This window comes from Phaethon aethereus, assembly GCF_964289735.1.
Source record: "Phaethon aethereus genome assembly, chromosome: 1".
Classification (NCBI taxonomy): domain Eukaryota; kingdom Metazoa; phylum Chordata; class Aves; order Phaethontiformes; family Phaethontidae; genus Phaethon; species Phaethon aethereus.
Genome location: NC_138575.1, coordinates 54,572,451 through 54,600,254, shown reverse-complemented (window position 1 = coordinate 54,600,254; position 27,804 = coordinate 54,572,451). Strand labels below are relative to the sequence as shown.

Below are 27,804 nucleotides of genomic sequence, written 5' to 3'. Positions count from 1 at the left end.
ATGGCGGTTTATTTGACTCCGCGGTTCAGGAGGCTCCAGAGTCAGAGCGAGTTAGAGCCGCGGCGGGGGAGTGGGCGGTGGCGGCGGCGAGGTGGGGGAAGAGAGTCGTCCCCGTCTCTCCGCTGCCGCAGTTTTTTCTACCGCAGCGCCTGTGGGGCTGGCGGCGGCTCCGCGCCTTGCCGGGGAGCGGAGCGGGCTCTGAGGGGCCGGCGCGTGCCCGCCCGGTGGACGGGTGCTGCCGGTGCCGCGGGAGGGGCCGTTGGCCTGCGGGCGGAAAGGAGGTAGGGCGGAGGGCGGCCGCTGTGCAGAGGAGACAGGAGCTTCCTCCGGCTGTGCCCCTAGAAGCGGTGGTCCAGGGGGGCGCCGCTGCCAGGGCTGGGCGTGCAGCTGTGCCGAAGCGTTCGGAGCGAGAGGTTGTGGGGCAGGCAGGTTTAATGAGTCTGTCGTCTGCTGAGCTGAGAGCGGTATGTGGCGGAGTAAGTGGGGACTGGAGGAGCATCTCCCCTCGGTGAGGCCGAGAGAGCTGGGACGGCTCAGCCTGGAGATGAGAAGGCTCAGGGCGTTCTCCTCAATGCCGACAAGTACCTGAAGGGAGGGTGGAAAGAGGACGGAGCCAGGCGCTTCTCAGTGGTGCCCGGGGGGTTGTGGATGCTTCACCGTTGGAGATCTTCAAAAGCTGTCTGGACATGGTCCTGGGCGACCAGCTCTGTGTGGCCCTGCTTGAGTAGGGGAGGTTGGACCAGATGGACCCCAGAGGTCCCTGCAAGCCTCAGCCATTCTGTGATTCTGTAATGAATTAATGTGTATGTGTACCTACATACAGTATATGTGGTAATAACAAAAAAAAACCCCTTCCTTGCCTGTTTTTAGTGTCTCTTTGTTCTCTTCTGTTGACTCTACCCTAAATGGGTGTGAGTCAGCTTAGAAAAAGGATTGTTTCGTGAGTATTATCATTTTCTGTTCTTCATAAAATTGATCTGATTTCTGAGGAATTTTAAAATATATATAACGAATTTCACAATGTAAAAGTATTTTTTAAAATGTTAAAGTAAAACTTTATAAACATCTGTAAAACTTTCATATAAATATTTTGCAGATTGTGATGGTCCTTTTCAAGCAACTCAGCTGTGGAATAGTATTATTCATGCTCTTCACAGTCAGGTGGAAATCAAAAGACGTAGACAACATCTGAAAACATACAAAAACTGTTTCACTGGCTCAAATGCTGTTGATGTGGTACTGAGCCATCTTATGCAAAGCATGTACCTAAGCTGCAATGATATTTCTCGGCTGAAGGGAGTCCGTGTATGCCAAGCGTTGATGGATCACAAGGTTTTTGAGCCAGTTGGAGCAAAGTTTTCCTTATTCAAGAATGAGAAAGAAACAGAGTTTGAAGACACAAACGCTAGTCTCTATAAATTTGTAAATAGCAGTCTTACTCCTCTTCTTCCGAGAAAGAATAAAGACAATGAGAGCTTGTCTCCTGAGCAAATCTGCAAACAGAAGACAAAAAGGCATTCCAAGTGAGTTACTCTGAACTGTTCTGATTGTTTGTTTTTTTTTTTTTAAAGTTAAGGTGGGTTAACTGTAGATGAAGTTATGTCTGTCTAACCCAGATATTGGAGAATTTTGAAAACTACGTGCCAGTTTTGAGAAATGTCAGGCCTAAATCAAAGCTACTATCTAATATTTCTTGGTAATGCTAAACTGGATTGATCTGTCCTTTTTTATTTAGAATAGAGTCTGGCACAGTAGCTTAAGAACTAGGAATCATTTTATTTTGCAATCTATTGTGCTGAAATCTGAGAATTAGCATGAATGAGCTACTTGCTGGAAGCTGTAGAAATGGAACAGTATTTGGAATCAATATCCTTGCCCTTTCCACAAAGCAGATGTGCATGTTTGGTTTTCTAGCAGCAGGATAGACCCCAGATATAATGAAGCCCTAAAGTCCTGATTTAACAGCGATTTAGGAAGTGACAGGAAGATAAATGTGTCCTGCACGTATTTGTTATACATCTAATGTGGGGTTTTTTCCCCCAAGCAGAACAAAATGTGAAACACTTTCAAACCCTGTAGCATTAGAAGCAGCCGATCAAAAGAGGGTAGAGGAGCTTCTTCGATCAATAAGTGTTCACACATCTTTACCTCCAAAGATCATGGTTAATGAACCAACTCATCTGCTTTCAAAAAGAGGTGAGGATTGAATTTTTCTTTTTAAAACTTGATTGTTCTTCACTGTATCTGCTTGGAATGAGTACCTCACCTCTGTTAAACACTGCCCTTCAGAGTCCTAAATTTAACATGTCAATAATAACAAAATACTTAAATGAGTGCTAAATGGGTAAATGCTCATAGTAAGTAAACTGAAGGAAACAAAACAGAATTAAGTTTTTGCAGGATGGTGCTATTCTATTTATCCAAATACCACTCCAGAAGGAAATAGGTTTTAAGATTAAGTACATCTGTATTATATGATTCCTTTGCTATTCACTTGTCTTTTCTTGTACATATTACTCATTAGAGTAGGTTATTACTAATTCTAATACGATGGGGGAGAGAGATGTTCTCTTTAAACCCTTCTTTCTTAGCATTCCTATTTTGATCCCTTCTTCCCCAACATAGAAACTTCACACTATGCTGTTACCTTGTTTTCTTTGAACATTTAAAACATTCTTGAGTGAATAAAAACAAAGGTTAGTGCTTTACATAAGACCTTATTTCTGAGGGTGTTTTGTTTGTTTGTTTATGGTATCAGTAATAGAAGATGTCTGGAAACAGCAAACTCTGCTACGACTGCTGCAGTTAATTGATGTTCCACTTCTAGAAGGTATCTTGGTGTCTTCAGTGAACAGAAAAACAGACTCTTTTGGCAAAGATGACGACCTGATTATCTCAAATACTTTCCTGGAAAGAGAGGTTACATGTAGCTTAAACTTGCCTGAGTAAGTTATACATCTATAAAATGGATTTGTTAGTGAAATAAAGCGTTTACTGTTAGTGAACAAATTAAACATTGTTACAGTTCTATCCTTGTAGACAGGGGTGGCACTAGTGTATTTTCCTTTGACCTCTTTTCAGAAGTGGTAAGGGAATTCACCAAAACTATGTTTACAACTGGACATTTGAGGATTTTAAGTATACACTAAAATTTTAACCTCAAGTGTTGGAAACACTCCTAGTTTCTAGACCAGACATTTCTCCTTTAGGTCTCTATAGCAGATATTAGAAATTGAAAAAAAATTATTCTGAGGCTTTTTGTTTGTTTGTCACAGTTCCTGCTGGTGGCGCTGTGAAAATATAGTCAATAAGGCATCTATTAGCAACAGAAAAGGAGAAGCTAAGCTGTAGCACTGAAGAATGCTTATATCATGAGAATATAAAAGTGAAAGTATCTGCAAGTCATTAGTGCGCTTTTCCTTATATGTTCTCTTATTTTTATAGTGTCTGTTGATTGCACTTGGGCTTATCACTACCTTGACATATTCATTGAAAGTACATGCTAAGGCATGTCTCCTTATGTGTATATGTCTTAGTAATGCTTATTTCTGTCAAATCAATACAATTTTTATCTGTTTGTGAAACTGAGGTCAATCTGTCTACCTAAAGAGACTCTTTCTTACCATTTTTATATATTCTTGCTTTAGGGAGAAAATATTAATATTTTTACATGTTTAGAGTTTTTCATAAGCTAATAAAACTCTTGGTTCTAAACTAGGTTTATTGCTCGATCGCATCTTAACTCCATGGATTTTTTTCCTCCCAGAATGGCTTAATGAAAACTGTTTCTTTTGAGCTTTGTACTTCTGCTGTACATGATTCTTGGGGGATTGATGGGTTTATGTCTCTTAAAATCTCTTGTATGTGGTTTTTACTCTGTATTATTCTGTACTAAGTGTCTCTAACATTTGTTTTTTTGCTAATAGATGAGCATAAAGAAAATTCTTGCTTCATCACTTTATTCTTTTGAGGGTTGGACTAGATGACCTTTAACGGTCCCTTCCAACACAAACTATTCTATGATTCTGTAATTACTGAAGTGGGGGGCTGGAGCAGCATCTTCGTAGACAGTATATTATTTAGGTCTGGCTGATAGCATGTCTGAGAAACGGAAAATTCCAGATATGAAGAATAACCACCAGTATTACAAGTTGCTGAAGGATTCATTGCCCAAAATATGAAGGGGGAAGCATAATTTATATCTCAAATTTTCTGTCTTCCATTTTCAAATAGTGTAGTGTTATGCTGGAAATAATCAAATACCTGTTCTCCATGTAGGTACTTAAAAACTGTAATCAAATCCTGCTTTATCCACCCTCTTTTATAAAGCTAGCTAGACTGCTTTCTGAATGTTTAACTTAAGATGTTTTCCAGTTTATTTTATCTTTAGAATGTTTCTGTTACAGGTTATAAAATTAGAGGCAGTATGATTGCAGTACTCGTGGGATCATAAGTAAAAGGAGGTCATAATTCCATTTCTACTTTACTGTATTCTTCCATTTATGCATCCAAGAGTTACACAATCCTTGTCAGCCACAGCAGTTCTAGCAAAAGTTCATGTTTATCTAGCTGTCCAGCAGCAAGTTAAAAATCTTCGTTTCTGCTCTCCATGATAAAAATAAGATTCCATGGATCTTAAATAATATTGCATCTTCTCACAAGTTAGTGATTCAGTTCAAATCATTTTTATATCCAGAGTCAGATAAAAGTAATTCTCCCTCCACCACCTGCATTTCTATGATTTTAGATTTCTTCTGTACAAAATGGTTGTTAGTGACTTCTTCCTCTGACCTTCCAGCCTGTTTGAACAATGAGTTGCCTGCCTGAATTTTAGGTTCTCCTTACACTTTCTCTCCTTAATTAAGTCATACAGGCAACAAATGCTTAAGAAAATTCATGCCTTTATAATACATAATATATATAGTCATATAAGAAACCAATTCCACAGTCTTCTGGGATTTAAACTATTTTTATTTTTCTCCGTTGTCAAAGTAATTGTCTTGTATCTCTTCTCTAAAGATCCAGTCCCTTGCTTTTTCACTCTGGTTAGCTCTGATGGGTTTTCATTGTGTGTGTTTGGAGTCATAGTGGGGTGGTGTTTGGTTTTAAATACTAGCTGAATCAGGCACGTAGCCTAGGGTCAATGACAGTCTGGCATGATTGCAGCTTCTTTTGATCTGGGCATACACCTCTGGTGTATTGCCTGTAGCATAGGAAAACCATGAAAATTGCTTATTTTGAGCAGATTCTTGAACTACTATAGTGAAATAAATTACGTAAACTGCTTAATAAGCAACAAGTTTAATGCTATGGTTCAAATACATGACTATGCCTGCATGATTATTTCTATCTAACTTTCTTTAAAGGATTAAATAAGAATAGGCAGAGCATTTTCAAGTAAGTACTAAAACTAACTTTTCCTTCTACAGGCTTGACAAATGGCTCTATGCTGCAATTGAATGCTTGGAGTATTTCCCAGACCAGTTCATAGTGATGGTTAGTCAGCAGTTGCATCAAAGCACTAACAAACCAAACAGTCTGAACGCATACAAGAAGATTCTTTTTGACATCATAATAAAGTATTATAGTCAAAAGAAGGACTCCCTTCTTGCCACTCAGGATCTCAATATTCATTCAGGAATTATAGAACTTGTAGGTAAGAGCAACCTGGACCAAAAAATACAAGTGAAAGCTGTATAAAGACGTAACTTATTAAGCATTAATTGACTGAATCATAACACCATTTGCAATGCTACTGCAGATGCACTTTATAGGTTAGAAGGGAACGCTTGCGGTCACTAGGCAGAACCTCTGCTCAAGGCAAGGACAAATTGCAAAGTTAGATCAAGTTGCTTAGGGCCTGGTCCCTCTGAGTTTTGAAAATCTGCAAGGATAAATATTCACCAACCTCTGTCGGTAACCTGTTTCAATATATAACTACTGTCACTGTGAAAATTTCTTACTGCTAGTTAAAATTTCCCTTATTGCTACTTGTGACTAATGATATAGAAGTAAAATCATTGTTTTCTTGTTAACAAGAATTAGGTTTTTTAAGTTCTGGACTTAGGGCTTTTTAAAGTAATAGTAGTTATTTAAAATCTTAAAAAAACCCCTCCCTACATATGCTCACAAGTAAGACAGAAAGGTTTAATTCAAATACAAGTTTAAGACTAATCCTACCCTAGATAGGCCCTGTTACTTCTTCAGTTCTGTAGGGTTTATGGAGTGTTATCAAAAGTTTAAGTTTTTGGAGAACTGTGACAAGCTTACTGTCATAGAAACACAGTTGGGCTGTGTAAAAATTGGAGTAGAATGGTGGATCCTGTGGCCAAAACCTCATGAAAATACAAAAGGCAATATCTTTATCAGTGGTATTTTGCTAAGGGGAAAAAAAAATATGAAAGAAGTAATGAAAGGGAAACTTGCAAAATTACGTAACCCATCCACAAAAAAAGAATGCTAATTTGAAATAACTGACTTAGCTACTGGTAACTCCTGCTAAATGTTCACTTAAATTAAAGATGTCATAGTACATACTTATATAAACCAATATTATAGAATATTACTAAATTTGAGAATCAAAACAGCCGAAGCTGTAGGCAAGGGAAAAGACAGGGTCATAATTCTGCTGAATTACTCTAATGCTTTAGTTGCCTGTAGGTCTTTTCCTAATTTAGTACCTGCTTGATCTAAACTACATGACCCGTGAATGTCCAGGGCTATTCTGCTTGCTTATTCTTGCTTTCATTTTGTCATCTTTCTGACTTAAGTAAGACTATATCACAACCAGTTTCTAATGCTTTATTTCTTTTAGACGAAGTGGTAGCCGTAATTTTATTATTAGGAAATGATTCTCTGTTTGAATCTATTAGTCTGTGTTCTTGGGTTCTCAGCAGTGTTCTCATTCATACTAGATCACTGTTGGGAGACTGTGCATAACCATTTTACAACCATTTTTCCCTGTCAGTGCTATGGAATAGATTATAGTTGTCAGTGCCTAACAACTTGGATTCTAATAGTAATTTTCAGGTAGAATCCAGTGCAGTTAACCTTACTTGGATAAAGTGCTGTTGTTCTGACTTTTGTGCAAGAGGTAGCTCGAACTACCTATGAACAACTAAATATTTAAAATACTTTGATAATTAATTTGGAAAGTGCTGAAGTGAGCTAAAGTACAACTTCATTTTGTTATTAGTGTATATACAGTTATAACTCTATTCTCCTCAGTTCTTAAACAGTTTCATTTAAAATGGCTGATAATACAGATCTGTTGTGAAGGCAAGCATGTTGCTGTGCTTGTTGCCTTTAAAATAAATAGATCTGGGATACTTAGGATACAAATGAATGCAGCTGGTCAAACTGGTCCATGTGGTTTGCTGAACCTTTTTACACTGGAACTTTTTCCTACAGTCTTTTAAGGTAACTCAGTAAAGCTTTAATCACAGATCAGAGAAACTCTTTTAACTTTTCTCCAGAAATGATTTAACTTCAGGTCTTTGTAGCTATGCTTTTACCTGTCTTGACCATGTCCTTTGGCAGTTCTCTTTTCTGTTCTTCTGTCTGCCCTTCTTTTATAAAGGGGTCACTTACTTGCTCTTTTGGTGCTCTTTTTAAACAAAGATGGTTTCAAATAGCTTGTGGTACACCCTCAAAAGTCCTGGATTATTTCTTCTAAAATATAACGTCTGTTCCAGTAATAGGACAGAGGCCAGAAAATCACATATAAGTTCTATTCCTGTGTCTGCACTCATCTTGCTCTTGCCTTAAGAAAGTTACTTGACTTTTTGATAGTTTCTAACTTTCAAAGTGAAGATAATTAGAAGTAACATCTAAAGGGGTTCTTCTTGGAGATTATTTCCACCTTATCACATTTCCTTGAGAAACTCATAACCTAAGGACTTGGCGGGGGGCACCAACCAAATGACAACAACAAACAAACAAAACTGAAAGCAATAGGAAGTTAGAATTGTTCAAATCATTAATTACTTTGAGATGAATCCTGGAATATAATATGAAGATGTGTAGACATAAACAGGGCAAACATCACTTCAGTGTTTGCACATTGTACACAGAACGTAGTAATGTCCTCTATGTATTGTCCAAGCACAGTCTGTTCCCTGACTAGCTATGGGACTTTAAACTTACGTAGTTGAAGGCTCTGAACTTAAGGCTTTAAACTAATCTAGTTGAAATAGTGTACTGAGTCTTGTCAAAAGGTTTTAGAAGTCACGAAGAGAACTTGCTTTGTTTGGAGGGACACGCCCCCAAATGGGAATAATATTGGGGTTTAAATATGTATTCTTGACTCTGAAAATGAACAGTTGCACTGGATACGCTGTTTTACTCCTTTGCAGAAAAGGGAAAAACAGTTCAAGCTCTAGAGGCATCACAACTTTATTTAAAATTATTAGCACCAAATATCCGAGAAGAACTACATAGACTCCTGACATTCATAGCCATTGCATCAGAATCTGAGGGCTACAAATTACAAAAACAAGTAAGTATCTCTTTTGTTTAGTGTGGGAAGTAGCACTTTCCCCTAGTAAAGCTAACTTTTTTTTTGTCTAGAGTTAGAAGTATTCTGTTTACTGCCTTCCAGTGTGATTTGTTTTAAAACAAATATCAAGATGTTCTTCCCACTGATAGCATCCTGTTATACTTAGTCTTTGCTAACACATTACAAGTAAATCTAATGCCAAATCTGGGTTCATTCTTTTCTAGTTTGAGAACAGATCAGTGATCATCAAGACTTGCACAAAGTTCATCTTGCAAAATAAGACATTGTCAAAATCACAGGCAGAACTGCTGACTCAGTTTCTGATGGACAACCACACTGAGCTCTTCAAGGTAGCATTTTCCTTATCTCATTGGCTTTATAATTTTAAATGTTAAATGCCATAAAGTGCCTTTTTGGAGATGACAGCTCTGAGGAGTAGGGTTTAGTGTTCCATCTGCTACAGTCTGAAGGTATAGTCAAGCAGGGCAAGAAGCTATTCCAGACTATGGAGGACAGCTTTGTGAGAGCTTTGCAATCCTTTATATATAATACCATCTCTCTTTCTTAATGTGAATGACATAAATAAAATTTTTAAAGTATTAATAAGTTTTTATAGAGGCCTTTTGGCACCTTGTTTCTGATGGCTGCCTACTAAATTTTTAGTCTTGTTAGTGTCTTTCACCTTTAGAATTTAGCTAACATACTCTGAGTAGTATATAAGATGGCAAGCTCTGGTGCCCCAGCATACCTGTGCAGCTTTGACAACTCTAGGAATTCCTTTCGGTATTTTGAAATGTTGACTTTTAAATTAAACAAAATGAATAGAACCACAAAATGAAATGGCCTTTCTACTGAACTTGATCAGTTATGTAAATATTCAGTCATATTTTGTAGTCATCCTTATTTACGTTCCGTCATATTGTCACACATGTGAAACCTTCCCAGACCCTATATTGACCTTCTGAAGTGCAGAAAGTCATGCAGTTGTGATGCTTCTCTACTCTTTTCCTCAATTATAAAATTCCTCATTAAAACATTAAACTAGATAGAGATGAACTAATTATCTCAGCTGTTACAAGATAGCTGTAAAATGCCGTAGGCATTTATTGTCCGGTTACAAATTAGCCTTACAGAAACACTGATTTGGTTTCAGTAAAATATTCTTTTTAATTCCTATACAACACATTCATTTCTACTTCTGACCTCAGCTGAAGAGACATGAGAGGTTTTTTTGTTTTTAATTAGACCTAGTTTAGTTTGAGACTTTCAAGGGGTTAGTGTGAGTTTTGTATGTGTTAATATGCAGCCCAAACCAAATTTTGTTGTTGTTATTAAGGGTTCTGACATGAGGGTTAGGGCTTTGATTCATCATTGGAGATGGAGCCAGATCTGAGAAATGAAGTGCCCACTGCTTCACAGCAGTGGCAGCAGAGTGGATGGTGGCTCACTCTAACAGCTGCAGTTGAGAGCCTTCAGTATTATGCAACCTGAAATCAGTTTAAGGTCTACACTACAGTTTTTGCATCTAGAACATCTTGCTTCCTATTTCTTTGGCTGGAAATATCAGAGATAAGCATATGTATTTTAGGAAAACTGTGTTTTAGTACAATACTGTGAGAGACTTTGAATATGTACCTAAATAAATGTAGGCATAGGTTCTTTTGCAGTTAATTATGTGGTTTTAAATTGGTCATCTGAAAGCTTTAGATTCTCAAAATACAGAAGTATCGCTTTTGTAATTTTTTTCTTTGTTGGGTTGTATTTTCAGACTCCTTTAACTCTTCTGGAACTAACTAGTAAGAGACTTGAGAGTTTGCTAGAAGGACAAGATCCAGATATCAATTCAGGTAGATGATGTGATACACATTTTTTTATATAAACCATTTTATACAAATTGGTTTACCATCAGTTGACTACAATTTTGCATGCACTATGTTCTTTTCCTTCATTAGAAGTGAGGCATTAAAGCAATTACTGACTAATTCACTAAATAATTCAATTATCTGGTATAAGCAAAACACTGATCTCTGAATTATTAGAGAACAAGGATTCTCTTAATTATCTAGTTTGAACACGTTACAATTTTTTTTTACCAAATAATTACGACTTCAGAAATTAGTGCAAAATGTGCTTCCTGAAGTGACTTTGGTTTGTGAATTTGATGTGATTGAATACTTGGGAACAGCAGTCTTCTGTTTCTGCCACAAGACACCTAAAAATTCTCACAGAGCTCAGTAGTTTGATGTTCTGATCGATGTCTCGAGCACAGACCTTGACTGTTTAGTGTTTTGAAGAACTCTCTTCTGTTTCTGGGTAAGCACAAAGTTTATTGAGAGCTTAAGACTTATAGAAGGGTAGTGTAGCCTAAAAGCAAGGCATTTGGCATTTGGTGTGTATGTGGGATTAGTGCTTTCCAGCTCATTTCTTTTGTGAGCTAACATTCCATCTGACCTTGCTGCCAAAAATATCTTTCAGCACTGTGATTAAAAGCGTTGGCTTAAATAATTTAATTTCTCTCTGACTCTTTACCTTCTTCCTTTTTGACTTCTGTATTGCCAGCACATTATGTGCTTAAACATTGAAGAGAAACCATTAGTGAATGGAGTAAGCCTGTAAGTTATTGTGCTGTTTAATACCACATTTAATACAGCAGCTGCCTGAGGAGTAGTTTTGGTACAGTCTTTTACAGTCTTTGGGTTCTGGAATGTGTCCAAATTGCTTCTGGTTCGGTGTTAGGAGTATTGCGTATTGTGTAGCCAAAGAATAGAGAGATGAGCAACAGAGGAAGGAGTTGCCTGTCTGCAGTATTCCTGGAGCCTGTGTGATCTCCATCACACTGAACAGATAATTGGAGTACGAACCCCATACTATATTCTCCGTACTAAGTTTTGGCATTTCAGTCTATAAATGCATATAGATTCCACCTGCTTGTTGAAATAGCTGGTTTGAGCTGATTGTAAGCTCTCCAGCATGGCTTTCTCCTGTCTGCCTCATTCTGGTGTCATTTTCCCTTTTTTCATGGAGGAGACAGGAGGAAACCTTTCCTGGGAGCTACAGAGCATTCTTAGCTGTTAAACTTCTGAAATGCAGGTGGGAGCAGCAGGGAAGGCTGGGGGACCCTGGTAAGAAAAGGGGTCGGTCTATGGCAGGAAAGTAAAATCCTTAGGTCTGCTGGAAATATAACACACTAAAAACACTGAGGGAACTTTGGGGCTGTTTTTAATCTAGTAAACCACTTGAAACCACTGGACTAAAGGATCCACATGAAGTTTTAAGAGTTAATCTCTTTGCCGGAAGTTAAGCTTTCCCTTTTGAAAGAGCTCTCTTTTTCTTCATTTGACTCTACTAAACCATAAAAAGTATTTCACATTTGGTGTTTGACAGACTCATTGTAAAAGGAGGGAAGAACAGGTCCATGTGAAAACTCTGGCACCTCAAGTTATTACTACTCTCTATGTGAAGCCTTAAGAAGATGGTGTTTGTACAGAAGGAATAGGAAGAATTTTTTTCCCCTCTAGGCAATTGACACTTGCTCCCTAACATGTATAGGAGGGAAAAGTGTCTGTAGAAGTAGCTGAATGCCAGTCCTTCCTCAGGCCAGAACTCACCTGCCCAGTGACAGGGCTTGGATCCTTGCAGGGCAGTACTCTACCGTATAGCTTCACAATCTGTTTATGGCTAAGCTGTGCTTGAGTTGCATGTATCTTGGGGTCCAGTTCCGTGCTCTGCCCTCACCCTGACCCACTGCCTGTTAAATCACCTCTTTTTTTCTGGTGCCCAAACCATGCTGAGCTGTAAAGTCACCCAGAAGTTCCTGAATTGTATTCCTGATTTCAGAGGTGTGGTTTAGAGGCAACTGTTTCGCCAAAGTATTTATTCACTTGAATTATTTACTGGACCTTGCTACAGATCTGATTCACTCATAGGGAATCACTGGATCGTGACAACTGTAAGGTGCATTATTATTGTTGTGTAGCATTCTTCATGATGGTTTCTGTTTGCTAGAACTGTATTGGCTCTTTGTCTTGCAGTCCTGTTTGCAATACAAAATCATCTGTGATACTGCACTTGTAACACTGCTTTTCAATTTTATTTTTGCAATTAATGTTTAGATGTTCATCCATGCCTGGTGGAGGGCTATATGTTTCACATTGTTTGTAGAGAATTAAAATCACATCTGAACTGGAATATCAATATACCTTTGTTTCTGATCACATTTTTAATCAGGCTCTTACACGATGCATTAAACTTAATCTGAACCTCTGATTTCTTACAAAGGCTTCACCTTCTGTCAGCGTGTGACAATTAAAGAATATGAAGATCAAAAACAACAAACAAATGAGTATCTTCTTGCATTGGTTCAGGAGATGGACAATGACCCCACTATTCCTTTGAAGCAGAAGAAGAAATTAATTAAAGAATTCCAAAAATACCATTCTCTCATCTATTGTAGTGGTTGTAAAACTACATGTGAGTTTTGTACTCTAAATGGTTAGACATCAATACAGCCATTTTTTTTTTTTTTAAAAAGTGGAGTGTGCATATGAAAATTGCTTATGATACAAACCGTTTTCTTACGTCTTTACATCTTCAGTTACAGGAAACTACAGCTATCAAAATTACTGTGCTGCTAAAAAGTATTCATTCTAATTATTCTTTTAAGCAAAATGTACTTAATTACCTTTAAGCTAGTAATAATAGCACGCTGCCTGTGCTGCTTTGATTTCAGGGCTTCACACTTTTTCTTCTGTTGCACAACCCCATGGATTTCTAGCTGAGCCAAGTCTACATTCAGAGCCATGCTTGGGTTGGTAATCAATAAGGTTTTTAATCTTTTTTAGCTGTAGTTTGTAATCTAACTGTAATCTAATCTTAAACTGTAGCTTATGACTCCCCCCCTGCTATCAAAACCTTGCCATGCAAACCCAATACACTGTCCAGTGTAAAATAAATGATTTGTGGAGGAGGAAAAAAGACCAAGTTTGACCTTTCAGAGGTAAATGCCTTAATTACTAGACTGCTGGGCCACATGTAGTCTTTTTCTAGCCCTGTGTGGGGTTTTTTGGTCATTCTCCCAGAAAAGGAGCGTGTACAGAAGTAGGTTATTGAGAATTATAAACCTGAAAGTATCTCCTGATTAAATGCTTCTGGTGTTGAATAGTTGGAGAAGGGGATTTTAGTTTGGGTTTGTTTTTTTTTTTCCTCTCTTCAATGCCTTTACTGGGTCTCATGCAAAACACTGAACCTGGTAACAGGGAGGGATGATAACATGGTACTTTATAGGGCAGATGGACTGGGAATTGCTTTGGGAAAAAATGTGTTTTTTAAAACAACCTCTTGCACTTTGACTTGATTAGCAGTTGCTTGTGCTAATTTAAAGATGATAATAAAGCATTGCATAAAAAGCAATTAATCAGTCTATCATTTCATAGTGCTTTCATACGGAAGAGGAAGCTGAGCAGGTGTAGAACCAGGCATCAGATGGGAAATGCTTCCAGTGGACAGCAGGAGTTTATAGCTGCCACGTGCTTTGCTTCAGGGGACAAGAAGTCAAGATTGATCAAGTTTTGCAGACAAAGGAAATGAAGAGCTCTTGATAGCCCTATTTTATTCATCTACCCTGACAGGAGGATTTAGTAATTTTTAATCTTCTGTTGAAAGAAACCTGATATTTTAAATATAAGAATAAGGAAGGGCCTGCTGACCAGAACAAGTTTGGTGAACTACAGATTACTGGTTTTCATTGTTACACTTTCAGTTACATTCCAAAATTCAGGAAAACTTCATAGGACTTGGGAAAGTTCTTTTATATATAGTTTTAACAATGTTTGACACAGAATCATCTGGTATGGAAACTTTGACCTCTCACTCGTTTCTGTTTATGATTTCTAGCATAGAGTTACCAAATTAATTCCCGGTATGAATTTGTATTTGAAGTATAAAAAAAAAAGAAAAAATTTAATCCCAAACTACTTTCCAGTCTAGTCTTATCAAAGATCACGTGATGCCACCTTCCACCTAAGGAGGCTTACTTCTATTCATAGAGCATTCATGTTTGCTGCTACCAAGGAAAATGTTCGTTGTTGCTTCTGTGGGAACAACACAGGTATTTCTTTTTTAAGTTCTAGCTAAAATGTGCTGATCATTTTGTGAAGCTGTTACTTACAAAACTAAAGGTTAGGCACAAGGGCCTTTAGATGTGCTGGCAGTCTAAAGTAAAAAAGATCATATTTAGGAAGAAAGATCCTCTCAGAAAACTTTAATTGTGGCAGCTCATCATCAAGGTCTCTTACTCTCTGGAGTGTTGGCTTCTCTTTACAGAATCACAGAATAGTTTGGGCTGGAAGGGACCTTTAAAGGCCATCTAGTCCTACTCCCCCTGCAGTGAGCAGGGACATCTTCAACTTGATCAGGTTGCTCAGAGCCCTGTCCAACCTGACCTTGAATGTTTCTAGGGGTGGGGCATCTTTTCTATATTGCACTTATGCTGAGACCTCTGGGTAGCAACAGGAGCAGCTCATGAGAAGCTGGAATGTTGATCAGAACATGGCTCTAACTCCACGTATTTGTCTGAAGTAGAAAAGAAATGGAAGCCAGAGATGAGGATACCTCTCTATCTTAATGCTATCAGTGAGCCCAGGGGCTGGTAGTACACACCTTTGTCTCCTCTGTTCACGGGTTTGACCATTCAAGGACATCAATTACTATGTCTTGGGTCTCAGATCTTCACAATTTTCAGAAAGTAATAGTATCTAGTTGTGCTTCAGAGTGCCCCTCTCTGGACCTTATCAAGGACCACTGGAGGGGCATGAAATCCAGTAAAGCTTCTGCTTAATCCCTGCTATCAACTGTCCAAGTCAGTCAGTGCTCTTTGTTCCAAGCTAGGTAAGTGTACTGAGTTAAGTATACTTACTGGTTTTACGTAGGGGCAGACAAGAGAGGGAATATCAGCTGAGAATAGGATACTCCGTGCAAATCCAAGACCACCGAGTATCACCAGCCCAACCAATAAGGGCAATTCCCCCATGGCCCTGAGCTGCATCAGGTCAAGATCTGTGTGGGCACCTGTGTGTTTGTTATCCACCCTCTGCAAGTGCCTGCCTGTGTCCTGGCAACCAAGTAAGCCAGGTAGGGCACCCCCTACTAGCGTAGCCCTCTGAGGCTTCTATCTGGCTACCACCCTGTACCGTTGCTCTTTCCCCTCCTGCATGCAATGGTACGGTAACAGAGCTTCTGAGGCCACCTCTGCTCTGCAAATGGAAATAAAAGGTACAGGCTAGGGCACTTGTGTTTTTCTGGAATGCACAGATAGGACACAGATGGGATTACCCAGGACACAGCTGCAAGCTTGGTTCACCTCCAACACCAGCCTGGCAGAGATTTCAGAAAGGGGAGCGTCAGGAGGCATAATTATTTGCTCAGCCATTGTTTCAAACAAAAAAAGAAACAACAAACCTCACACCCCACTAACCCCAAGCCCCTTTTTAAAAAGGAATTGTTCAAATTACTCTTTTCTTAAAGCCAAAGTATACTTTCAGTAGCAGTCATCACATTTCAAGTATATTCCTCTCATGGCTATTCACTAAAATAACCAAATAAAACTCATGTATTCCTTTTCAGGATAGGCAATCTCAAAGAGACCTTTTGAGATCTGTTTAATGTCCATTCAACTGCATGCACCACTTAGAATAATACTAATTTTGGGAAAAAAAAAATCTTGATTTTTTTTCTCACTATGTATTTTTACTCACAGCAGTACAAGCATTCAATATTTTTATTGCCTCATACATTGAGGTCTTTGCAATAAGAATACAATGAAGCTATCAGTAAAAGATGAGAACATAATGAAATTATAATGAATGTATTTCATATATTAGGCTTGTAAAACTTTATTTTTAAACTCTGAAAATTAATTTTTCCCACTTAAGTACAGGAGAGCTAAAACACAATCCTAACTGACAGAAAACAGGTTGTAGTTCAGAGTTCCATTCTGAGTAAAACAATGGGATAACAATGTATCCAAGTACACTACCTATATATCAAATTTCTCTTCACAGATATTGTGTCCGTGTTCTTCATAATCTTCTCTAGTTACTACCATGTCTTCAAAATCATCATTTTCAGAAATGAGCTTCCCACCTTCCCAAGAATAAGTAATAGGGCTGAAAAATGAACAAAGTTATTGTTACTCATCTGTAAGTTCATTTAAAGTAGAAGCATGCAGTGATGATTGCCAAGACTTCTATTTAGAAAATTTTACACCTATTTAGAAATATATCTTCGATTGCTAAATCAAACTATCCAGCTCCAGACAAGTTATGAGACAAAGTTTCAACTTTTAGCAGTGCTAACTGACTTTGCTTTTTATAAGCAAGTGCATCTTCGGAGGCAGGTGTGAAAAGGGCAGGAAGTGGAGATGTCTTTGTATTTACTATGCACAGGTAATTATTCTTTAGTAATATTTAAAAATACTCTATAATGCTTTAAAAAAAGTAAAGACTTTTTTTGTACTTTCAAGATGTACTTGTTTTGTCTTAACTGTATACTGTCTCTACAAAGATGTTATCCCTTCCAAATCCCTGAAGTGGCTACATTAATAATAACATGTCAGCATTCAGATGATGAAAATTCTTCTAAGTAAAAAGACTAAACTCTAATCTTGCATACTTATGTATCCATTTAATGACAATAGAGTCTTATTTATCTGTTTACAATAAAAAGACTGGTCCTGAAAACACATCTGCTTAACTTTATTAGCCAAAGTACAGGACAGGCAAGGGGTCTCTAATGTATTTGGTTTGTCTAAAAATGCACCGATTTTCATTGCAAAATGAAAAAAATGCAAAATGCATTCTTATAAAATGCTGGTTCAATTAATATGTGTTCAAAAAATGTGCAGATGTGGCACTTCGGGACATGGTTTAGTGGGCATGGTGGGTGTTGGGTTGATGGTTGAACTTGATGATCTTAGAGGTCTTTTCCAACCTTAATGTTTCTATAATTCTATGAATATTTAAATTAACCTCTTTACTCAATCTACCTTTTTAATCAGCAAAAGAAACTTGACTTTATAGTTTGTTCTGCTTGAAGGACAAAGCTTGTTCTGGACAGTTCAGAACTTACTTTTCAGGAAGAACAACGGAAACATCATAATCAGTTGGAGTAAGACATCGAACTTCAGAATAAACCCGATCTCTGAAGCCTGGAAAAAGGGTGTTTCCTCCAGTGAGAACTATGTTCTTAAAGAAATGAGGCTGCATTTCTGTAAAATAATTAAGTAAATCTGTCATTAGAGACTAAATATATATTTAAAGTTTCTTTCACAACTTTGTTATGAATTGGAACAGAAGAAATATGCATAGAAGAATGTTATGATCATCTAATGATCCCATCAGTTAAAATGTTTTCTTGAGAAATACAACAAAGTAATCAATCACACTCTGTTCTTTGTGATTTTTAGAATTTGGCTTTGATAACTAATGTTTTCTTACATTGTCTATTAGATTTCATGTCAGCCAACACAATTCCCCTTTCAAAAAGGAATTTAAATTATACTATTTTTTTAAGAGTACAAAATTATAGCCTCAATGCCGCCATACTTACGTGATATCATAAAACCTACAAAATTCTTTGTAATAATAATATTAATTACATGTACATTGTCTATAAAATAAAAGTTTTAATATTACTTCTAACAAGCACAGCAGCCCGAAAGGTTTTATACTTTGATGCTTAAATTACTGAGTTTGGTCAGATTAATTTTTCTCATCAGTTTGATTTTTCTCTTCTTGCCATGAAGAAAGGTATTTTAAAACACAACTAAAACTAATTTCAAGTATACTCCATCATTGGCATCAAAGACAGATAGGTCATGTTAGAAAAGGATATTAAGAAGAATTAAGTCTACAGGAATTAACTGAAACAAGAATAGAAACCAATCAATGAATCGCCACAAATCTGTGTTTTCCTAACAGAGAATCTTGTAGACAATCAGTTCTAGAGTATATGACACACACCAGAAAACAGAACAGTTCACAATAACGTAATAACTGGCATGTTGAGAGTCCTAGTTTCTTAAGACACTTTGGATGCCTAAAAACCCACACAACCCACACAACCAACCAACAAACCCAAAACAACAACAAAAACATACACACTCCCACTTTTCAAAATACTTTTAGGTTATACCTTCAGGTAAATTCTGAATAGAATAAACAATGGCTTCAGGAATTCCCATCTCTTGAATACCAATATCCGAAGGATGGAAGAGTATTTCTGGAACTGCAAATCTTTCATTTGTTAGACGAAGAATTTGTTCACCGGTCTTGTATTTTCCGCTTAGCACCATCTCTTCCCTTGGCTAAATTAAAGACATGAATAGTAGCTACTGCTTAAGAAAAGAAATTACATCCTGGAGTATTCAGCTAATCTTTTTCATCTACTGCAGAGGTAGGTAGTATAGTCTATGTTAAGTTGTATTATCAACAAATCTTTTAAGAATAATACATACTCTGGTATTAAATCTAAGGTGACTTTGACTTATCAACTGCAGTTTTGCCTGAAGCAAAATACAATAGGTATGCACAAGAGTGGCCTTAAAATATTGGGACTGCTTTTGAAACTATGCTCAGCTCAGTAAATGAGATAAAATTGTTAAATTGTCTTCATTGGTGTGAAGACTTTTCATGCTCTTATATAACATGACTTTGAACTTTCTACCTATTAGGGTATTCAAATGAAAGTCAGAGAAACTTACAAAGAAGTAACAAAGCAGAAAAACCATTTTCCAACTTAACTTTTCAAATAAACCCACACAATAATGCAATGGATAGATTGTATGACAGAGCACAAGCACAGAAACCTACAAGTATTAAATAATAGAACATAAAATGCTATGTTGGAAAAATAGTATTTAATTTTCACCTCAACTAAGGAAAACTTTACCAATTAATGCATAGCACAGAAAGAAGTTAAAACACACCATTAGAAAAAATAAAGTCTTTTTAGCTTCTTTATTAGGCTTGTGGAGGGCAACAGTCCAGAAAATACCTCAAAAACCATACTATCATTACCTTACAAAATCCTTTTTTGATTGTGCTGAAGTCTGGCAAAACATAATCTACCATAACAGTATTTTCCTCTCCTTTCAATCTAAAAGAGAAGAATGTACAATACAACAGAATAAAGACCAAGTTCTAAATCTCAACTATTTTATACTGACAAGACTTCCTTTGACTTAACTGGAAAATTTTCTAATTAAGAGTATGGTTTTATTTGTTTGTACAAGTAGATTATTCAGAAGTACCAATTTCTACATTCAGTACCATTGTATACATACTTGGCAATGTCCATGTCCTTGTAGAAGTCTTGAGAAACGTAACACACGTCTTCTTTCACTTGATTAATTACATGCGTTTCATCCATAACATGTAGCTGCCTGTGAAAAACAAAAAACAAAACCACAGAAGTCTGAGAATAATACAGTCTTAGCATTACCTGTCCAGTTTTCCACTGGAGATGAGCAACCATAGTTTTCAAATTACAGAAAGCTACTGTCTCAATATCTAAAACTTGTATTCAATTTACAAAAGCATTCCTGGCCTACTGGAGTTTAGTATTTTTCTGTTTCACAGTTCAATAAATACAAACATCTACCTGCATTTGCCAAATGTCTTCATAACAAGTATAGCCATAATCCTGCAATTAGCTCTACTAGCAAAGACCTTTACCTAGATAAAGTTCCAAGCTAAAGGATCCTAATGAAAAGCTGATCCTATTGTATTTTATTTGTGGTATTGATAGAATCAATGATTCTGACTGATGATCTACTGATGATCTACTGAGACTTCTCAGAAAATATTGAAGGACTTGTATAATTGTGAAAACACAGGTAACCTCAGCGACTTCAAAAGCACTGGCACTTTAAAAACTCACAGCCTAATTCTTCGAAGAGCTTAAACTCATCTTAATTCATCTTGATCTTAAGCTCAAAATGGCAGCTAGCAGATTATGAGACAAAAATTCCCTTCTCCTTTAAACAGCATTTAATCTACAATTCACAGAACCAGTAAGAATATCCCCACAAACTTCTAGCTCATTTAATACCAGGTCTCAAGATGGTGATCAGCATGCTTTACCTGTAAGAGATTATCTCCTTCAGATGGTTGGTTAAGAGTTTTCCTCCAACATTAATCCTACAGAAAAGGAGTAACACAAGGAATTGCGTCATTATTAACTTCAGGCATAGCAAACAATTCTTCTAGAAAATTTATACTACAGTTTACCTGATGATTGCTTCTTTCTTCTTTTTACTTCTACAATAAGGTACAATGTGTGTAAAAGAGTATCCGCTATCCACAATGATACAACATAATTCAGATGGATTATCCCGGAAATACCTGTGTGCACTAAGAGCTCCAGCTGAAATACAGAAAACTTCATTCAATTTTTATATTAATATACACTTTTAGAATTTACATTGATATGAAAGTCTACTTGCTTCATATTTTAAATGCCTTTGACAGATTTCTGAGACCTCAATACATAATACTACAGCCAACACATGAATTAATTTTGACAGTGGATAAAATTAAGTATCATATATGCCCCGATTTATTCTTTTTCAAGAATTCAAGTCAATGTTCAGTTTTCTCTCATGAAGTCCAAGCAGACTGGTCATACCACAATTTACGAAACCTGTCTAAAGGAGTATCCTATGTCCAACTATCTTTCAGAAGGGTTGTGATGTTATTTACACATTTCCTGTAAGATACTGTACATTTCATGATTGTAATGCTGCACTTTACTTGCTAATACAGAACGAAACCAGAGAAAAACCACCCCCATGCTCCACCCCCCCCGCAAAAAAAAGGAAAGCTATCAAAGTCTTCATGCAGATCTTTGGTAGACTTTCTCAAATGCTATCCTGTTTCATCTGTTCTCTCTGTCATCCTGACTCTCCTCAGATTTCCTTTAACTAAATAGCATGACGCTCTTAAGAAAGTAGTATAAGAGTATAGCTGGAATTGCAAAAAAAAAAAAAAAAAGAAAAGAAAAGGTTTCATCAAGTTAGACATATAGTAGCATATTATGCAAAAGCCAGGAAGGAAATGGAGTAATTTCTTTACTGTCTTTATACATACATATATGTGCATATGCTTTTATTTATTTATTTTCAAGGTTAACCTTCAAAATATGTAAATGTGAACTAGAAGAAGACAGACTCACCATTTACTCTAAGAACTGCTTGAAATTGATATTCTTCAAATAGGATTTCATTCATGGATTCCTGTATTGAACTGAAGTTAAAATAAGGTTCGGTAATAATAATGTTGGTATCTACAAAATCCACCTATGAAAAATATATTAAGATTGTCATTGTACAAAACTTAGAAATCAATACTCCATTAACATATTTTGCAGCAGTTGAAGATCAGGTAAATCTGAAGACATGATTGATTGTTAAGGGAGAAGCCGCTGCTCGAGCATTCACATGCCAATCAAGGAGTCGCACACACACCACCCACTGGACCGGAGGAGTACCTTCGCAGTTGGCGACTCCAATGAGCCGACAGGTGCCCCTTTTGACTCCTCTCACACACACACTCTCGCTCTCAGGCGCTTCCTCTTCCCTCAGGCTCAACCCTAGGTTTCCCGAAGTAGAATCTCCAACATGATGTACGCCTGACAAATTTATTGAGTGGTACAGCTGTGAAGAACAGCTCTAGCTGGGTGCCTCTGGAGAGGGACCCCAAATAAATCATGTAACTAAGAGTTCAGTATAAGTTCATCAGTATCTAGGTGCAAGTTTACAGCTTGCAGCCTAAGGCTTTTTACTAATGCTATACAATGGATTCCATTTGAACTAGGAAGTGACTACTGTAACATGATTACCGCTTGCCGTATCTGTTTGTAGATGCGAGGCTTAGAAAGTTTTAGGTTTTTTAAAGACTTCATGAGCAGTGAGACAACTTTGTCAAACTAATGGGTAAAAACATAATAGAAGGCAACACCCTCATACATATTCTGCTCCTGTTACCATCCTTACAAATTGTAATCCAACATTTTAAAGAGATACCCATAAAGAAACACTACAATACTAACATAAGATATTTTACACTAATCCTGCTAACTACAGAAAGATAAATCTCTTCAACGGCTCAACACTTGCATCACAAAATTACTTACCTAATAACCAAAGATGAAGTCCTGCACAAAGTAGAATCAGTAATAAAATTCCCAGTGACCTCTAATGAGGCCAGCAAAAGATTCTAGACTTTCTGCATTTACTGATATCTCAAACTCCTTTAGAGAGGACTTAGGAGGGTTACTTCAGTCATTAACTGGATATGGCCCTAAACATATTACCAGTTGTACCCCTCTGTAGTCACTCATAAAAAAGAATTAAAAACAAACTCTCCTCGAAACCATGACTAAATTGAATCTAGTTCCAAAACTAAAACGAAACCTAAGTATCAAAAGCCAGTACTGTATATTTTTATGTATGGAGACTAAGATATTTTGAGGCGTTACTCAGGACTATCCTGCCTCCTAGGTGTTACAAAAAACCCAAAACTTTCAGAGTATGTAACAATACATTTTTTAAAAGAAAAATTAAAAAGGAAGCCTCACTACACTTCTTGTGCTAAACCCAGTTCATGTGATAAGTAAGAAAAATTAAATATCAGATATTTATATTTTATACATTCAACTTGCTCGTACGCAGAAAATGGTCAGCCAAAGATGGTTACTCAATGTGTACATCTTTTGGCCCACTGACCTAGCTCATCACTCTCTTTTACATCAACAGTTTCTTGATCTCTAAACCACATTGTACCTGTCTATAATAATTATTATTTTTACTAAGATGAACTCTTAATTATACTGGTGTGAATTTCTTAGTGTATGTGAACTGAACTCAGTACAATTATACACAAGATTGAAAAGTGTAAGTTTATGAAATTCCTACACCAAGATCTCAAAGTAAAAATTTTCTTCAGTTTGCAAAAAAATAAATCCCTGTGATTTCTAATTGAAGGCACTTTCAAAGGCAACAGTAAGCACACCAGTTCTATTTAATATTTGAGGTACTTTCGTTAATTCCATTAGTCACTATTTAACCTGCACAAAATCTGTAACTAAAAAAAAGCTCTTACTTGATACATTTCTTTTCCAAAAAGATAATCCCAAACCTGTCTCTGGACATCCCAGTTCACCAAGTAACCCTGTAGGAATTTAGAAAAAAAAATTACCCTATTTAGAAAATAAAACCATACTTAAAAAGAATAAATTACTAGAGAACAAAAAATGTCAAGTGATTGATAGACTGGTAATACACAGAAATTTGAGAGTAAAAACATCTAAATTCACATTTCTATGCTAAGGAGTAAATGTTACATAGGGTAAAGAATGTTAGAAATATTACCCATCAGTATGTTAATTACTACACTACAAAAACAACGTAAATTGTGCTTCCTATATACATTAATCTCTTTGACAGAAGCCTGCCAGTGTGACCTCCGTGACAGGGAAGGTTATGGAGCAGATCATCTTCAGTGCCATCATGTGGCACATACAGGACAAACAGGTGATCAGGGCCAGTCAGCATGGGTTTATGAAAGCCTGACTAATCTGAGCTCCTTCTATGACGAGGTGACCCACTTAATGGATGAGGGAAAGACTGTGGATGTTGTCTACCTACACTTCAGTAAAGCCTTTGACACTGTTTCCCACAGCATTCTCCTGGAGAAACTGGCTACTCACAGCTTGGACAGGTGTATTCTTTGCTGGCTAATAAACTAGTGGGATGGCTGGGCCCAAAGAATTGTGGTAAATGGGGCTAAATCCAGTTAGTGGCTGGTCACAAGTGGTGTTCCCCAGGGCTTGGTATTGGGGACAGTTCTGTTTAATATTTTTATCAATGATCTGGACAAGGGGATCAAACGCACCCTCAGCAAGTTTGCAGATGACACCAAGTTGGGTGGGAGTGTTGATCTGCTCAAGGGTAGGAAGGCTCTACAAGAGGGATCTGGACAGGCTGGATCAATGGTCTGAGGTCAATTATACGAGGTTTAACAAGGCCAAATGCGGGGTCCTGCACTTCAGTCACAACAACCCCATGCAATGCTACAGGCTTGGGGAAGAGTGGCTGAAGAGCTGCCTGGCAGAAAAGGACCTGGGGGTGCTGGCTGACAGCCGGCTGAACATGAGCCAGCAGTGTGCCCAGGTGGCCAAGAAGGCCAACAGCATCCTGGCCTGTATCAGAAATAGTGTGGCCAGCAGGAGTAGGGAAGTGATCGTGCCCCTGTAATTGGCGCTAGTGAGGCCACACCTCAAATACTGTATTCAGTGGGCCCCTCACTACAGGAAGGACATTGAGGTGCTGGAGCGTGTCCAAAGAAGAGCAACGGAGCTGGTGAAGGGTCCAAAGAACAAGTGCTATGAGGAGCGCCTGAGGGAACTGGGGTTGTTTAGCTTGGAGGAAAGGAGGCTGAGGGGAGACTTTATACCTCTTTACAACTACCTGAAAGGAGGCTGCAGTGAGGTGGGTCTCAGTCTCTTCTCCCAAGCAACAAGTGATAGGACAAGAGGAAATGGCCTCAAGCTGCACCAGGGGAGGTTTAGATTGCATATTAAGAAAAAATTCTTCACTGAAAAGGTTATCAAGCACTGAAACAGGTTGCCCAGGGCAGAGCTTGAGTCACCATCCGTGGAGGTATTTAGAAGACGTGTAGACATGGTATTTAGGGACATGGTTGAGGGGTGGACTTGGCAGTGGTCACTTTAGGGTTGGACTCGATGATCTTAAGGGGCTTTTCCAATCTAAATGGTTCAATCATTGTTGAACTTCACACTGCTGAATTTGATTGTTGTATGATACTACATATAGCCCTGCGGTTGGGCATATTGTATGAAAACTATTTCTTAAAACACCAATTTACATTTGTCTATAACGTTAAACTCAGGATATCTTACTTACTTTCTGAAAAGGGAGAATATAAAAAAGACCAGAGGGATCTTTAATTTCATCCAGTTGGTTTGCCGTAAAGGTTTTCAAGCGTGCAGTCTTTGATCTGAACTGACAGTTGGGAATAACACTGGAAAAGATTGGGAAGTTTCCTGTACATCATGATACGAGACACATTCGTTGTCTTTACACTACTTTCATAAATACTACATAAATAATTACATAACTTCAGTAATATTTTTGCTGCTGTGTTTTGGTTTTAAGCGATTTATAGGCGCCAGTTACAAGGGAAATCTCTGATTTCTGACACCTCCGGTGCAGATGAGGCACCTTTTGGGAAAACAAAACAAACCCTGCCCGCTGCACTGAGCCAGCACCCCGCCGCTAGCACAACAAAGAGGGCGCTCAGGCACCGCCGCCCCGCGGGACTGAGCCCCTTCCGTGAGCGGTGGGGGACGGCGTAACGGTTCCGCCGGGCTGGGCGGCACGCGCCGCAGAGGCGGGGCCCGGCACCCGCCGCAGGGGCGGGGCCAGGCCGGGCCTCTCCGCGGCGAGCGCAGGCGCGCTGGCGGCCCGCTCGCGGGTGAGGGGCTGAGGGAGAAGCGGCGGCGACCTCCCGTGCGCCCAGACTCTGGCGGGGAGCAGCGGGAGGGGAGGTGCGCCGAGAGGGTGCCAGTGGAGCGATAAGGGGAGGTAACGCCCGCCCGTCCCGCCCCCTCCCGGGCCCTCACCTGACGTTCGCGTGGCTGTAGCCGATCTTGGCGTTGTAGGCGCCGTTATCCAGCACCAGCGTCGCCATGTTCCCCACGGCGCCACGGCCGCCGCCGTCCCAGTATTGATCCGCCACCGCCGTGGATCTCTATGGTTACCATAGAGTGGAGGAGCAGCGCGCGTGCGTTGCCTGACGGGACGCAGGAGTGTCGCGGGAACCGCCTCTGGCGCGAGACGCTCGCCGCTCACGTGGTGCTGATGATGCTGGCGGAGCTGCGAAGGCTATTGGACGGGCGTGACCCGGAAGCTCTCGCCAGAGAGACGGGCGGGGGAGGCAAGGTGGAGTCACCTCGTCTAGCGTCAGCTTCGGCACCATTCGCTGCGGGCCCACTGCGCCTGCGCGGGCAGCTCCGTAGGCGGCGGGTACGGGCGGCCGCCGGTCAGCCCCAGCCCTGCGGGGGCAGTGGCTCGCGCCCTCCCGGCAGGGACACAGCGGGCACGGGGCCGTTGGCGCGAGAGCCGTGGGCGGGGCGGGACGCCTTCTCCGGTGCGTATAAAGTTACAGCACCCCCCTGCTGAGGGCGGCCTTGCCCTCCGGTGGACCGCGGGTGACCCTGGCAGTTCAGTGCAGTGGCTGCTGCCCTACGGGAGCCCAGCGCGTCGGGGAGAACTGTCGTGGGTGAAAGTCGCTGTGTGCCAGAACTAAGCACGCAGCGCGGGCCTTTGCTGTCTAACAGTGTTACAACATGAAAAGGGAGAAGACTCTTTAAATTCCACCATCATTATTTTACTGTTCTAAGTGTGCTGTAATTAAGACTTTTATTATAAACAGAGTAAAAAGTGGTGTTATTGGTATTCGCTGTTGCTGACTAGTTTTTGTTTTACTGAAGTCTGTATCGAATACTGTGCACCTTTATACAATCAGGGAACTGTGGAACAACCCTGGCTGGAAGGGACTTTGAAAGATCGTCTGGTCCAGTGTGCCATGGGAAAGGGAGCCAAGATGAGAGAATCTAGCACCTTGTCCAACCCCATCTTGAAAACCTCCAGTGACAAGGATGCCACCACATCCCTGGGGAGAGTGTGCCAGTGATTGATTGTTTTTTTTGTAAAAAAAGTTCCTTATATCAAGATGAAACCACTCCTGGTGCTATGGACACCTGTTGCCCCTTGTCTTCTCCTGGTGAAGAGAGAGCCTTTGTCCTCTTTATAGCCACTCTGTCAGTACGGGAATACCGTGATAAGGTGCCCCCTGAGCCTTCTCTCGTCCAGGCAGAAAAGACTTAACTCTTTTAGTCTTTTCTCATAGGGCAGGTTCTCCATCCCTTTGATCATTTTCATAGCCTCCATTTGGACCCTTACTGATCTGTCCACATCATTTTGGACTTGGGGGGACCAGAACTCGACACAGTACCCCAGGTGCGGCCTGACAAGCACTGAGCAGAGTGGGATATTCACATCTCTGTCTCTGCTAGTAATGCCCCTGCGGATGCAGCCCAGGATCTGATGTGCCTGCCTTGCTGCAGCAGCGCACTGCTGACTCCTGTTCAGCTTGCTGTCCACCAGGACCCCAGGTCCCTTTCAGTAAGGCCACTCGCCCACCACACATCCTAGCCTGCACTGGGTTCTT

General features: G+C 39.2%; 2 protein-coding genes across 2 annotated transcripts; one reads left to right on the top strand and one right to left on the bottom strand.

Moving 5' to 3' along the window:
- On the top strand, window positions 1-12,993 carry DEPDC4 (DEP domain containing 4; the record flags this gene model as incomplete). Its single annotated transcript, XM_082014346.1, has 9 exons — window positions 1-91; window positions 1,097-1,523; window positions 2,048-2,196; window positions 2,759-2,945; window positions 5,430-5,656; window positions 8,355-8,497; window positions 8,722-8,847; window positions 10,266-10,344; window positions 12,776-12,993. 9 exons carry the CDS (start codon window positions 1-3, stop codon window positions 12,991-12,993), a joined length of 1,647 nt encoding a protein of 548 aa, XP_081870472.1.
- A 3,536-nt stretch (window positions 12,994-16,529) lies between these two features.
- On the bottom strand, window positions 16,530-26,333 carry ACTR6 (actin related protein 6; the record flags this gene model as incomplete). Its single annotated transcript, XM_081996684.1, has 11 exons — window positions 26,195-26,333; window positions 25,476-25,593; window positions 23,653-23,721; window positions 21,725-21,848; window positions 20,782-20,917; window positions 20,635-20,691; window positions 19,836-19,934; window positions 19,570-19,648; window positions 18,686-18,857; window positions 17,621-17,759; window positions 16,530-16,659 (listed from the first exon to the last, which is right to left on the bottom strand). The coding sequence occupies exons 1-11, from the start codon at window positions 26,260-26,262 to the stop codon at window positions 16,530-16,532; spliced, it is 1,191 nt and encodes a 396-aa protein (XP_081852810.1). The 5' UTR covers window positions 26,263-26,333.
- Between the last annotated feature and the right edge of the window lie 1,471 nt (window positions 26,334-27,804).